Source organism: Paramormyrops kingsleyae, chromosome 4 (assembly GCF_048594095.1).
Source record: "Paramormyrops kingsleyae isolate MSU_618 chromosome 4, PKINGS_0.4, whole genome shotgun sequence".
Lineage (NCBI taxonomy): Eukaryota > Metazoa > Chordata > Actinopteri > Osteoglossiformes > Mormyridae > Paramormyrops > Paramormyrops kingsleyae.
Window position 1 is genome coordinate 10,699,211 of NC_132800.1, and position 15,799 is coordinate 10,715,009.

The 15,799-nt window shown below is 42.6% G+C and overlaps 1 protein-coding gene across 1 annotated transcript; it reads left to right on the forward strand.

The window, feature by feature from the left end:
* Window positions 1–1,795: 1,795 nt before the first annotated feature.
* On the forward strand, window positions 1,796–15,521 carry LOC111833627 (tripartite motif-containing protein 16-like). The gene is made up of 6 exons (XM_023792117.2): window positions 1,796–2,443; window positions 8,020–8,115; window positions 9,495–9,728; window positions 9,892–10,051; window positions 10,425–10,484; window positions 13,829–15,521. Exons 1-6 carry the CDS (start codon window positions 1,853–1,855, stop codon window positions 14,362–14,364), a joined length of 1,677 nt encoding a protein of 558 aa, XP_023647885.2. The 5' UTR covers window positions 1,796–1,852; the 3' UTR covers window positions 14,365–15,521.
* The last annotated feature ends 278 nt before the right edge of the window (window positions 15,522–15,799 follow it).

Consider the following 15,799-nt stretch of genomic DNA (forward strand, 5'->3'; position numbering starts at 1 on the left):
TGATGTTTGCCTCATTTTTGGCAACAGTCTCTGCTACATACTAGAAATGTAAATGTAAAAATATGCAAGTGACTATGTGTGCTTTGAAGGCACAGAGATCACGCCTGCTTAGGTAAACGTTGGGGAAACAGGTCAATCCTGTAAATTAGCATTCTAAAAGTCAGCTTAAATATCAGCACAGTTCTTGAAAATGGAGTTCATCATAATTCATAATTCTGTAGCATTAAATTGTGACTTTAAATAAATCCTAAAAGTATCTGTGTTTTTGGGGAGGTTTCAGGGTGTAACCTTTGGCTCTGGGCTTGTCCCCCCCCCCCCGCCATAGACACTCTGTATGTGAAGTTTGCATGTTCTCCCAACACGAGTTTTCTCCTCATCCTTCTGAAACTAAAAACATGTGGCCAGCCGATTGGGATCTCTAAGCTGTCCTTAGTGTGTGATTGTGTGTGTGTGTGTGCTCTGCTATAAACTAGTATCCTATCCATCGTGTCCCCTGACCTTAGTGTGTGACTGTGTGTGTGAGTGTGTGCTCTGCTATAAACTAGTATCCTATCCATCGTGTCCCCTGTCCTTAGCGTGTGATTGTGTGTGTGAGTGTGTGCTCTGCTATAAACTAGTATCTTATCCATCGTGTCCCCTGTCCTTAGCGTGTGATTGTGTGTGTGAGTGTGTGCTCTGCTATAAACTAGTATCCTATCCATCGTGTCCCCTGTCCTTAGCGTGTGATTGTGTGTGTGAGTGTGTGCTCTGCTATAAACTAGTATCCTATCCATCGTGTCCCCTGTCCTTAGCGTGTGATTGTGTGTGTGAGTGTGTGCTCTGCTATAAACTAGTATCCTATCCATCGTGCCCCCCGCCCTGTGCCCCCTGGGACAGGCTCCAGGCTCCCACCCCCCTGTACAGGATAAGCAGTAATGGAGGACGGATCCACACTGTTCCAAAGAAAGGGCTCCAGCTCCCTTCAGGACTTCAGACCAGCTGCTCTCACTTCACGCCTCCAGGCTTGTGGGTCTGGTTCCCACTCCTGGTTCTGCATGTACAGCTTGCATGTTCTCCCCGTGTTCCTGTGGGTTTCCTCAGGTTTCCTCCTGCTGTCCAAGATCATGCAGTTTGGTGAATTAGTATCTTTAAATTGTCCTCAGCCTGTGAGTGAGTGTTTGCCCTGTGATGGACTGGCATCCCATCCAGGGTGTCTCTGCCCTGTGCCCTGTGCTTCCTGTGATTGGCTCCAGGCTCTGTCCCATAACACTGTACTGGATAAGCGGTTATTGGTATTTGTTGGATATTTTATCTAGTATTTAATCTTTCTGTTCCTGGGGTTGGCTGAAGTGGTCCATTGACTTGTGGCTTAAATGTGAGATTTTAACTTAATAGTGTTTAATGAAAACGATGTCTTAACCAATAACTGCACATACCTACAAGTTATACCTGATACTACATGATAGTTTCAAATACAAAACAAATTACTTTTTTCCAGTAAATATGTTTCATCTACAGAAAGAAGCAAAGACAATCTTCTAAACAGACACAGAAATTCATTCTCAATAGAACTGCTCTCTTATACCTTTCAATCTAATTTCTACCTAAAAAAAATCAAATCCTAAGATTATAGCTTGTCTGTGGGAAATCAGTAACAGTTATACGCATAAAAGCTAAATAAATGTCTGTTGTGTGTACAGTTTGTATAATGTAATATTTTACTCTTAAACTTGAAGTCCAGTGTTTGCCCAGTCTGCTCTTCTCAATGTGGTCTCAGCCCAAAACCACACCTACTGCAGCCTGAGAAGCAGGAAGTTCCTCTCAATCTCACACACAGACGACGAAACTGAATCCTATCAGTGTTTGTGGTAAAATGGCAGAAGCCAATTCCGCACTGGATCCGAACCAGTTCAGCTGTCCAGTCTGTCTGGATCAACTGAAGGATCCAGTGACTACAGCCTGTGGACACAGTTACTGTATGAGCTGCATTAAGGACTGCTGGGATCAAGAGGATCATCTTGGAGTTTACAGCTGCCCCCAGTGCAGACAGACCTTCATACCCAGACCTGTTCTGAACAGAAGCACCATACTGGCTGAAGTGGTGGTGAAACTGAAGAAGACTGGACTACAAGCAGCTACTCCCACTGACCATTATGCTGGACCTGGAGATGTGGAGTGTGACGTCTGTACTGGGAGAAAACACAAAGCTGTCAAGTCCTGCCTGGTGTGTCTGGCCTCTTACTGTGAAACTCACCTCCAGCCTCACTATGAGTCTCCAGCTTTTAAGAAGCACAAGCTGACTGATGCCACTGGACGTCTGCAGGACAAGGTCTGTTCCCACCATGACAAACCCCTGGAGGTCTACTGCCGTACCGACCAGCAGTGTATCTGTCATCTCTGTACGATGTACGAACACCGAGGCCATGATACCGTCTCAACTGCTGCACAAAGGGAGGAGATACAGGTCAGGCCAGAAATACTCATATAACTTGTAAAATTTATTTGAAATAAAAATGCCTTTTGTCTTAGTGCATTTCAGTTTATTTGCTATGAAGACACCAAGATGAAGTCTGGTTTGGGAAAGTGAAGGAAAAATTAACTAGAAATGCAAGATGCTGTTATAAAGTGTAAAAAGTTGTCATGGAATTCCTACTGAAAACTCCTTTAAACAGTGAATCATGTGGCTGCAGCTGGATACATACAGTAAGCAAACAGGGTTCAGAGGTTCACTTACTATTTGCTGAGCATCTGAATGGCTAAGATGTCTGAGCTAAGAGGCTGTGGTGTGATTGTTGCTGCCAAATGCTGTGGGTCCAGCATCTCAGAAACAGCCACCATCCTGGGATTTTAACACACTGCAGTGTGTAGAGTTTACTGAGAATGGTGCAATAAACATAAACACCTGTGGTGGGTCTGTGGGTGAAAATACCTTATTAATGAGAGAAGTCAGAGGAGAATAGCCAGACTTGTTAAAGATAACAGTGTTAGTCAGCCTAGATACAGAGAAGGTAGGGCTGGGCGATATCAAATCGCGCATGCGCAATAATCACTAGGGCTTCATATGACAGGCGCAACATTTGGCGGTGCGCCAGGTTTTCTGTGTTATATTGACATTTATTTACGAGTGGAGCGGTGAGAATTTCCGTTCCTTGCTCACGAGGCTGTTGGCTCCGCCCGCTACTTCGCTCTAATTCGCAGTAAGCCGCTTGGCACAACACCGCTCCGCGCTCCACTAAAATTTCCTCTCGTTCCAATCAAATCGCTCCAATTTTAAAGAGGAACAAATAATCTTGGAGAGAAATAATCGAGCGAGCGTGAGAGTCCGAAAGCGTGAGTGTCACGCCAAATGCGTGAGAGTTGGCAGCCCTGTGTTCATCATTTATCACAACAGTAAATTATTGCATTTCTGCATAATAAAACCATATGTCTTTCATAAAAAACCAAAGATATTTATTAACTTTGACGTTTACACAACAACGTATGCAACGTATTTACTCATGCTCATTGTATGTGTGTGTGATTGTATTGGTAATATTGCAGTTGTTAACTGTGATGTAGTCCTTGATACTCATGCACATGAATTTGGCTAAAGTAAAGAAAATAAGAACTATATATACACGCGTGTTTATTCAGCATCGACACCCTTTCTGCTTTTTATATATTGTTTTTTTATTGTGAATAGTCAAGCTGAACATTTTTGTTGAACACCAGCCCCATCTTTCAGTCAAATAACGTAACCTTGAGACACCGTTTGATTTATTATCCGATCCCATGATTCGTTGAGTCATACGGTCAGGCGCAAAAAAGACGGAAAAAAAAGTGAATCACAGAATCGATTTTCGATTCATTACAACGGACAGCTCGAAAGAATCAAATCAGTTAATTCAGTGGAACTTCCCATCACCATCACTACTGTGTAGCGACAGCTCACCGCGCCCCCTAGCGTGGTGGAGCACTTCCGGTTTGGGATTGTCTACTTGCTGTGCATTTTCATTTTGTTTCTGCTTTTTCTTTTGCGTGTGTTTTTTTAATTTGCAGTGCATTTTCATTTTGTTTCTGCTTTTTCTTTTGTGTGTGTTTTTTAATTTGCAGTGCATTTTCATTTTGTTTTTGCTTTTTCTTTTGTGTGTGTGTTGTCTCTAGGGACCACCGTAACCAACCAACAACATCCGAAAAGAATCCACTTCTGTGGCAGCAGTTATTAGGCAACGTGGCTGGGGAATGTATACTGTTGCCCTATTCATCACCATCACGGCTAAAAGTTTAAAAGAAGGCTGTCCCTGTCATGCTATGCAAATATACATCAGCACTATTGGTCTTCAGGACCTGGCAGACTTTTGACTGTTATTTTACGGTAGATTTTTTTACAGTGTACGCGAAAAGGCGGAAACCAGAGCAAAACGTGAGCAAGTTTTATATGATTGTAGCATATCAAGTCTATAAAGTAAAGTATAAAAGACTATAAAGTAAATATTGGTAATCAAATAAATTCGTTTTGTCATTCAAAGTAGGTCTAATAAGATTTTTTTTTTATTTCACGTAACGCTGTCAAGTGAAATTTTAGTTTAGAGACGTGCTACATCAACAGAAAAAAACAGGAATTTAAAACGTGCCTGTATATTCTTTAGGCTATTAAGCCCACTGATTCCTTTATTTTTTAGCCTATTTTTGTATGGAATGCCGTTACCAAACCTGTCCGTTGTTGCGTATAAGTTGCTTAAAAATTATATTTTATAAATATTTTCTGTTCTGACTGGCAATGTTGCCGTTGCTCATATTTCTTTATGACATAAGGCTTCGGTTTAAGGTGACATTTGTTAGGCATGCAGATTATTTGTCCCTCTTTTAAATTGGAGCGATTTGACTGGAGCGGGAGGAAATTTTAGTGGAACGAGGAGCGCTGTTGAGCCGAGCGGCTTAATGCGAATTAGAGCGAAGGAGCGGGCGGAGCCAACAGCCTCGCGAGCAAGGAGCGGAAATTCTCACCGCTCCACTCGTAAATAAATGTCCGTATAGCACAAAAAAGCTGGCGCACCGCCAAATGTTATCTGAAGCCCTAGTGATTATTGCGCATGCGCGATTTAATCGCGATTTGATATCGCCCAGCCCTAACAGAAGGCATCTGATTCTGTATGCTGGGAATATTTATACCAGGTCATGAGAAAGTTTGGGTTTAGTGTGGAATTTATACAGTGAATTAAATAAATATATTCAGCCCCAACTGCCAGAATTAAAATGACTGGACACATATGACACATTATCACCCTGGAGAGAGGGACGAAGCAGGGGTATCGGCTCTCACCGACCCTTTATAACTTGTATATAGAACTGCTGTCCAAAGCTGTAAGACACGATCTCTCTGTAGAGGGTGTAACAATAAGGGAAAGAAAACACAAGGTTTCTGTGTATGCTGGTGATGTGTAGATGTTTTATAACAGCTAAACAACAGGGGAGAATGGTTAAAACTCTTTGTCCTTCCTGGAGCCAATGCGGGTCAGTAATGGTAGACCACATATTTTTTGAACTTGTCTAGTTATTCAACCGTACTGTAATGAAGTATTTTATAATACTTTTGTATTTTTGTACCTCTGTTAGCTACCTAAGGAATAGTACAACCAAGATAAATACTTGTTAAAGGTTCTGCTAGCAGGAAGCAAGAGAGCATTCACAATGAGACGGCTTACTGAAAAACCACCCACAGTGTCTGAATGGATCAGTATTGTTAAGGAGATGTTTGATATGGAAAGCATAATTGTCCTGCCCCGATCGTCCGTTCCTTCCGTGTGCCACGCCCCCTCGTTAACCCCGAGTGGAATCCCCGTGTGATCAGCTGTTTCTGGTTGTTGTCATTAGTCCTCTGTATTTAGTCCGGGTTTCCATTTGCTTCCCCGGTCCGGTCATTGTATTGTCTGTCTGCGTTTGCGTGCCATTCTGTTTCATTAAACCTCGTATTTCCCGATCAGCCGTCTCCCTGCTCTTGCTTCCCTGGTGCGGCACGACAATAACCTTTATGTTAAGACTGGAATAATGAAAAGGACAGAAACTTTGATGGAAATGGACCGATTATTTTATCCAGGAAAACATTGAACTTGATTCTGAGAATAACAATGTTTTATAATTTTTTTTCCAAGTGCAGCCATGACACATGATTCCTGTCCAAAATTAAATTAAAAACAAAGTTAAGAAAAGAAGTCAGTATTTCATAAGTGATCCCTGATCATGCCCCTAAACCTTTGTCTAAAATCCCTTCAATTGGGGATTTCTATGCACCCCTTAACCACCCCTTAAGTCTATGGGCCAGAGTTAAAGTTGGCTCTAGGGCCAAGGTTCAGGCAAAGGCTCAGGGCACTTCCAGGTTTGGAGGCCAGGGCTCTGGAGCCTCTTTCTCCAGGTAAGGATTCAAGGAAGTCCTGGTTTCAAGACCCATGGAACACCAGGGTTCCACTGAAAGTCTCCCTGGGTTGGGAGCCTCTTTCCCCAGCTTAGGGATGAAGGACGTCCACCCAGCCTGGGGACTCTGGCCTTGGACCCAGGACATACATTTCCTGTAAAGCACTGGGGCTCCGGTGAACCTCTCCTCAGGTTGGGAGACTTTCACCTGCTAAGGGTTTAAGGATCTCCTGCTACCACCATCAAGCCCCTAGGTTCTGCAGGAAAGTCCCAGGACCATCCATACCTAACCCTAACCCAGCCTTAGCCCCAAGCCCCTGTCATATACCTGCAGATCTCAGAAATATCAGCCTAGCTGCACTTGTGCCTAAGCAACACCTTGACAGCTGTGTGTTTGCAGTGTGATGTTTGCATAATTCATTTGTCAGTTTTGGCAACAGTATCTGCTAAATACTAGAAATGTAAATGTAAATATAGGCAAGTGAGTGTGTCTGCTTTGAAGGCACAGAGATCACACCTGCTTAGGTAAAGGGTGAGGAAACAGGTGAATCCTGTAAGTTAACATTCTGAAAGTCAGCTAAAATTCCAACACAGTTCTTGAAAATGAAGTTTATAATAATTCAAAATTCTGTAGCATGAAATTGTGACTTTAAATATTTCCTAAAAGTCTGTGTGACTGTGGGGAGGTGTGGGGTCTCAGTCTGTGGGCTTGTTTCTTGTCCCCCCCCACTCTGTATGTGAAGTTTGCATGTTCCCCCAACATGAGTTTTCTCCTCGTCCTTCAGAGACCGAAAACATGTGGTCAGCCGATTGGGATCTCTAAGCTGCCCTTAGTGTGTGATTGTGTCTGTGAGTGTGTGCTCTGCTATAAACTAGTATCTTATCCATCGTGTCCCCTGTCCTTAGTGTGTGACTGTGTGTGTGAGTGTGCTCTGCTATAAACTAGTATCCTATCCATCGTGTCCTCTGTCCTTAGTGTGTGATTGTGTGTGTGAGTGTGTGCTCTGCTATAAACTAGTATCCTATCCATCGTGTCCCCTGTACTTAGTGTGTGATTGTGTGTGTGAGTGTGTGCTCTGCTATAAACTAGTATCCTATCCATCGTGCCCCCCGCCCTGTGCCCCCTGGGACAGGCTCCAGGCTCCCCCACCCCCCCGTACAGGATAAGCAGTAATGGAGGACGGATCCACACTGTTCCAAAGAAAGGGCTCCAGCTCCTTCAGAGTTTTCTCCTCATATTTCAGAGACTGAAAACATGTAATGTTTTAATAATCATAAACACCTGTGGTGGGTCTGTGGGTGAAAATACCTTGTTAATGAGAGAAGTCAGAGGAAAGTAGCCAGACTTGCTAAAGATAACAGAGGGTCACAAGTGCAAAAACAACTGCTCAGTACAATGGTGGTGAGTCAAAGGGTCTGTGTCCAGTGTATCCTACTTACAGCCAATCAATCATTTAAGAATATTCATCCATCCATCCATCCATCCATCCATCGCCTAACCACTTATCCCAGTCAGAGTCATGGGGACCTGGATCCTTTCCCAGGCAGCATAGGGCCCAAGGCTGGGGTCCACCCTGGACAGGATGATTAATTAATATGATCTCAGCTAATGAAACAAACTTATTTTGTCATCTTGTTTCCTGTCTTTAGAAACAAATTTGTGAAACACAGAAGGAATTTCAGCAGAGAATCCAGATGAGAGAGAAGGAGCTGCAGGAGCTGAGAGAGGCTGTGGCCTCATTCACAGTGAGTATGAACCTGAAGAGAAGATAACAGCTGGCTTGTGAAAATCTTGGATCAAGACTCTTCCCCAGAGTCAACAGATATATAGAGCTGTGCAGATTAATCATACTAAGGTCACTGTGGGTTACTCTGGGTCAGAGGTTTGGTGGGACAAAGGAGCCAGATAACAGTGTCATGAGACAGAACAGGAACAGGGTGTTGGGAATTTAACCGTACCTCCTTCGTAGGTAGAAAAAAAATGAAGGAATGTCCGAATCGAAGGTTCCGTTTAAACTGATTTTACTGAGAAATAAAACCGCTGCAATACACAAACTAGCTCACTTGCTTTTTTCCTTTTTCGAAAAATCTAGTACATCTCTCTCCTTTTGCGAGCGGTGACGCCACCCTCTATTGCCCTAAAAGAAAAAAATGACACTGCCATCTGTTGGCGAAATTACACAGCACACAAACTGCAACAAATATATAACATTAACAATTCACTATTCTACTGTATTAAAGGGATCCTTTTCAACAAAAGATTCAACACAGGGCACCCAAACAGGGTGCAGTCAAAGAGCCAAATCACATTACGGGAATCAAAGTTGGGGTTGGTAACAGAGATCGGAAAGCGGGGTAATCTACCCTGGGGAGTGAGGGAAAAGGCAAACACTCATGGGGACACGGTGAAGGTGAGACACTCAGGCACACCTAGATGGGGGTCGGGATCAGCAGTCGCTTGGGTGGGAGGGTCTGGGAGATCAGGCACACAAAGGGTCACAGGAGGAACCTCACCAACCAGGGAGAACCGGGGCAGAGAAACTCAGCAGTCTAGCATAATAAGATGAAACCTCACATTGATAAAGCCGGTTTACCCAGTTTACCGGATTTTATACTACCAGTAACCAGGAGTAAAAGGAAACAGCTGTCAGTATTCAGGTGAGATACATTGAGCCAGGGGACGTGGTTCCTGCAAGCGATCCGGGCTCATTCTCACAAACAGGGTTTAACTAACCTGGGATTACAGGGGTTATCCTACTTATTTGGAAAAATGCCATTTAAGGCTCTTTTCAGAAAAAGCAAGTTTCCATATACCTGTGCAATGGAAATAAACACCATAAAGTTACCAATTAAACTGAGACACAATGGTGACAACCAACCTGCCACCAGTCTCTGCCAAATCCATGCAGCTGACAGTGTATGAGCTTAATGAGGGATCATTTCCAATCAGTGCTGGCTGGGTTTCAGTACCTGAGGCATCCAGCATGGTGACGCTCCAAACCCCAGCCCTGTGCTGTTTTTATACCTCCTGTCAGCTCACATCACTATTGTACAATGAGGCTCTCTGGAGTCTCAAAAGGGGCCAATTGTAATTTACTGTCCTCTGCTCCCTGTATCACCAACAGAGATCAGCACAGTCAGCAGTACAGGACAGTGAGAGGATCTTCACTGAGATGATCCGCTCCATTGAGAGAAGACGCTCTGAGGTGACAAAGCTGATCAGAGATCAGGAGAAGGCTGCAGTGAGTCAGGCTGAAGGAGACCTGAAGAGACTGAAGCAGGATATTGATGAGCTGAAGAGGAGACACTCTGAGCTGGAGCAGCTTTCACACACAGAGGATCACATCCATTTCCTCCAGGTAACAGAACAGTCACTTTGACAATAAGAAAAACAGAGTATTCAAATGTTCTCATTTGTATTTCAACTAGTCTGTCATTTGTCAGATGTTAATGGTCCTGTTCATTCGAATACAATACACATTTGTTTTGATGAAGCTCTTTAATCAGACTGTGTGTCTGTAGAGGTGCCAGGGTCTTCCTGTTGTCCCTGAAGCTGGATGTGGACCCAAAATCTCTGTCTATCCACGCTGCTCTTTTGAGAACGTGAGGAAGGTGGTTTCTGAACTGAAGGATCAACTGGAAAATGTTTGCAAAAAGAAAACAGCAGAGATCCATCACACAGGTTAATAAATAAATACATTTTTCAGTCTGTTCATGTTAATATAGACCGTGCAGAGAGAGTATGCAGTACAGTCAGCCTCACGTTTGTGTGACCAAGTCAGTTTCTGTTTCCAATAAGACTAAATCTGAAAACTGATGAATGAGCTCCACATTCTACAGGCTGCAAAACCCAGATCACAGGAATTATGTTTCTTCTGCATCATAGCATCCAAAAATCTGTATTATGTGTAACTTGATTTGCAGCTTGTTAAAATGCCTGTTATTGTCCCTCATAATTATAATACCCTACTGCTGTTGTCTCCACAGTGAGTGAAGTCCATCTCCCACAAGTAAATTCCTTTTACTCACATCCCTGTTTCTCTCTCTCCTCCTAGTTACCAAAGACACCATCCTTCCGGTATTAGTGCCCAGGACCAGAGCAGAATTCTTACAATGTGAGTCTGTTCACACACACACTTCTCTCTCCCTGTATGAGGTGGAGTGTGTTTTATTGTCTTTCGTTTTCTTCTGCTAGTGGAGCTTCTCTTTCTCTCTCCCGCTGTCTCCTGGTCTTTCACATTTACATGGGCTGTTTATGTCAGGAGCCTTTAGATCCAATTGCAAAGCAAGGCAAGTTCATTCAGGGCGGTTTTCCACTGCACCAGGTACGGTACATTTGGAGCATCGAGACTAAAAGCTGCTTCAACCCTGCTTGGTTTTGATTCTAGGACAATGAATAAACCTTTCCCAGATGCCCTCAGGGGTCTGCATGCTGCATAATGTTCAAGGAAATCAGAAATGCATTTAGGTTTGAGCCCAATTAGTGTTTTGTACAGAAGAATAATATTTAAAATCCAATCCTGTCACACTCAGGAAGCCAGTACAGTGATTTAAGGACCGGTGTAATATGCTCTTATGCTATTATGTAATATTATCTTATGGTCAACCATGCTGAATGCAGCACTGGGATCCAATAATACAAAATTAAGATTTTTGATTCATCACTGCTGAGATAGATGTCATTTAAAACCTAAAGAACGGCTCTTCTCAGAATGACAGACACATTCACATTTTCATGTCTTAAGATATTTTGGTAATACTTTCATAAAGATAAATTATTTTTTCATGGTTAATATTATTTTTATTCATTTAGATATTTCTTTAGCTATATGTGAATGAGGGCAGTCTGTCACGTGCTTCTGTGATGTCGTAACTGCATCATTTACATCTTCATCAACATCATTCTCTACGACGAGATTACATTTCTGGTCAAATGAAATGCTCTCTGGAGAATTCTTCAGTACCTAAGATTGGATGTACGCTTAAGCGTTTATTAGGGTTCCTAATTCTTTCATGTACTTTTTGTAGTAAAACATCACCATTCCTTCTCAATTCTTCATAAAAACTGATATATTTTCTCCAATTTACTTATATCCAGCTGAGTTCAGAGTGGTGAGGACATTTTGCGCTGCTCAGTCAGCAGTTACAGTAGTGAAGTGCAGAGTGAAGGGCAGACAACTGCAGAGACAAAGGAACTTAGCCGTGCGTTCACACCGCCGGCGGCGAGAGCGTCAAAGTCGCCGGAAGTCATTCATTTTCAATGTGAGCCCCTGGTGAGATGCGGCGAGCAGCGGCGCGGTGCATCTTGGACGGCGAGAGCGTCAAGGAGAGTTGAAATCTGGTCAACTTTATGGTAATGAGCTATGACGCGATTAGGCGGCAACCAATCGAAATGTAGAAGTCCACCGCTTGAGCAGATTCCAGATAACGCAGTCCTGTAAACTTTGGTTCCGACCACATTAGTTCCCATGGCCGACCGCCATCAAGCAACAAAGAAGAAGATCCCATGCAGAATGGAGGAGAGGTTAATAATTGCTGTGGCGGGTTTGCCAGTAATTTACGACGTGTCCCTGTTTGCATACAGGGACATAAATTAAAAAAAATGATGCATGGACCGAGGTGTCCGAGATTGTTGGGGTTCCTGGTGAGTTTCTAATGTGCATTAACGTTATGTATTTTCTGAAAATAAGCGGGAATTTCAAGCTGACTTTAGCGCCAGAGCATGCAAAGCTGTTACTGCTGCAGAATATTCTGACATATCAAAACACATTGGATTATTAATTAATTAATTAATGTTAAAGACCAAGACTAGTAAATACATGTCTCCTATAATACTGAAATTAGACTAGCACTTAACCATGAACATAAAAATTACACACCACACAAATGGCTTTTAATTGAAAGAAAACATGTAACTACAACAAAGTTATTTCCATCGATCAATTTCTTACTTTCACATTCAATATATTTCATGAGGTTATCTTATACCCTCCTTGTGGTCAGTCTGCACAAGATTAACAAGCTTGTTTGATTTGCGGCCCCTTTAAATACAAGACAAGCATTCAATCTACGTCAAAGCGTCCAAAAATCTCTGTACAGCGTCGTAGGCAGGGCGGCCAGGGCGAATTTTGACGCTCTCGCCGCCGGCGGTGTGAACGCACGGTTACTCAGGAAAGGAGGGGTGAGGGTGAAGACTGTCACTGCAGAACCGAACGGTGTCGTAATATTAGTCACCTTTGTGCTGTTACAGTACGTGTCCAAGTGATTTAATTTGCAGTGTAATTCTGAAAGCAGGGAGAGGGGGGGTGAGGGCCCAGGCTGCCCTCGCTTTGTTTGGGTAGCAGGAACTTTTGGTGCCACACAGTAGCAACAGTAGCCTTTTATCTGCATCCTTAAGCTAAGTTCACACTACAGTATTTTAGCCATGATTTTCTACTTGACAACAGATTTTGGAGACAAAACCCCCAGATCAGAGGAAAAATCGGTGTTCGATTGGTGTCGGCAAGTCTGAGCTTAGTCACTATGTGTGACTTTTTCCTCAGAATTCTGACTTTAATCTCAGAATTCTGACTTTTTTTTCTAAACTCAGAATTCTAACATTAAAGTCTGAATTCAAATAATATTTTCATGGTGGCCCTAATCCTCTTCCGTAGGTATGTGATTATACATTCACGCAATTATTGTGATGTGGTTATGTTTTTTTTGTTCTGCATGTAGATGGATTTGCATGCATTCAGGTGAATTTCTGCATGAGTGTGATTTTAGAAAACATCCAAAGATCCACCAAAACAGAAAATCACTTAATTTCATTTCTCAGTCTCTTTTTTTCCCATTTTTTACAAACAGGGCAGGTTTGTGTCTAAATATGACTAGTTCCTTATTGAAAAATGGTCATTTTAATTGGTAATTAAAAACAAAAAGTGGTTCCCAGGATGTTCATATTTTGATGTAAAGACAAATTAACTTTTAGTGGTAATCTTTGGTGTATAATTTTATATTTTATATATTTTATTTTTTTAATTTTCTTATGTTTTTGATGAATGTTGTTCATAGTTTTATTTACCTGTAATTCAGCCTGTTAATTTAGCATGCACAGCATTTCGGCAAGTTTTCCCATTGGCGTCGCACTGCCATCCGACATTTCCTGAGCTATTTCACATACTTGAATTCCTACTTCATTAGGGGATACTGTGCTGGTTTTATATTTTATGTATCGTACAGAATAATAGAGCGCAGGCTAAAGTGCAGTTGGGTCCCCAGCGAGTCTCTCAGCGCGGCGTCTCACAGTGCAGGGGGCAGCCGGAGCGCTGCAGACTCGGGCGGCTACATGAGTATATTGGGAATAAAATGTGTGTATTGGAGCCAGTTCTGTGTTAGTGAGTGTGTGAGGTGTGACAGTGATGATGATGGAGACGCTGGGCTTCGTGATGGGATTAATCGCTCTTCCTCTTGCCTACAGACTCCTGCCAGCTGACGCTGGACCCCAACACAGCAAACAGACTCCTGTCTCTGTCTGGGGGGAACAGGAAGGTGACAGGGGGGGCAGAGCAGTCATATCCTCATCATTCAGAGAGATTTGACTACTGGTGCCAAGTTCTGTGCAGAGAGAGTCTGACTGGTCGCTGTTACTGGGAAGCTGAGTGGAGTGGACGTGGAGCCCGGATAGGAGTGACTTATAAAGGAATCGGGAGGAAAGGAGACAGTACTGACTGTGGGCTTGGATTAAATGACAAGTCATGGTTGCTTTTCTGCTCTCCTGACAGTTACGCTGTCCGGCACAATAATAAACCAGCTGTCATACCCATAGAGCCCTCAGGCTCCCGCAGAGTAGGAGTGTATCTGGACTGGGCGGCTGGTACTCTGTCCTTCTACAGAGTCTCCTCTGATGGACTGACCCTCCTGTACAGCTTCACCTCCTCATTCACTGAACCCCTCTGCCCAGGGTTTAGGCTTCATAGTCAAAACTCCTCTGTGTCCCTGTGCATGCTGGGATAGCTCACTGTGTGCTGGAGGAATCATTTTTACCTTATCAGAGTGTCACATGTCGCTGCTTCTCCATGGCAAAAAGGTAAAATCTCAGCTTTTTAACCAGTATGACCATTTGAAGTGATACGTATTTAGACAAAATAAGTGACTGGGTTTGACAAACAGAATAAACATGCAAAATGACTGTTTTTCTCTCTGATTAAAATGTAATGAAATGCAATCCTGATGAGTTTAAGTGTTTTTTTTTTTTTAAATCCACAAAATTTAGGAATAAGATTACAAGAGATGCGGAAAAATTTAAGAAAGCACTCTGTGTTTTTAAACATAATATAGCGTAACAGAAGACTACACTTAGCAGCAGGTTGCTTCCAGGTTCAAAATTTCTAAGACAGCAGTAACAAGAATAAGGTGAAGCAGGAGACACTGGGAATGACCAGAAACCAGCCAGGTAAAGGGCAGAAGCAACGTTCTAATGTCAGAGATGACCGTTAACTTACCTGACAGTTTCTCATGAGTCGTAGGATGACATCAAGTGACCTTCAAAAGGAATGGGAAACATTAAGTGCAGGTGTGAAGTGCACTGCTAGGACAGTTTGAATCGGGCACCTAGAAGCAGGACTGAAGTCCCAGAAAGCAAGGAAGAAGTCCTTCATTAATGAGAATCAGAGAAGAACCAGGGCGCAGTTTGTAAAAAAATAAATAAAATATATATACAGTGGTACATCAGAGCTTGAACTTAATCCGTTATGTTCAAATCCTAAAAAGTTCGAGTTCTGATCGAATTTTCCCTATAACAAATAATGGAAAACCAATTAATTGGTTTCCAGCCCCAGAAAATTACACCTAAATATGTTTTTTTTTTTTAGCATTTAAACACAAAATGATCAGGATAAAACAATAAGAGCATATACTAAACACATCTAAGCACATAAGCACATTTATCAAAACAGTAATTTGTGAATTAAGAAAAAAAATGTATCCAAACAATGTGTAAAGTTAAAAAATAAAAACAATGTGTCCTGCCCCGATCGTCCGCTCCTTCCGTGTGCCACGCCCCCTCATTAACCTCATGTGGAATGGTAAATGGATGTTTCCCCAGTCCGGTTATTGTATTGTCCGTCTGCGTTTTGCCTGCCTTACCTGTAATTAAACCTTGTATTCCCCGATACCCTGAAGTCTGTGCCTTTGTCTCTGTTCCGTCCCGCTTGGCAAAACAATTATTATTATAATGATTATATATACACTCACCTAAAGGATTATTAGGAACACCATACTAATACGGTGTTTGACCCCCTTTCGCCTTCAGAACTGCCTTAATTCTACGTGGCATTGATTCAACAAGGTGCTGAAAGCATTCTTTAGAAATGTTGGCCCATATTGATAGGATAGCACAGGGGTGGACAAACTTTTTGACTCGTGGGCCGCAGAGGGTTCTAAAATTTGA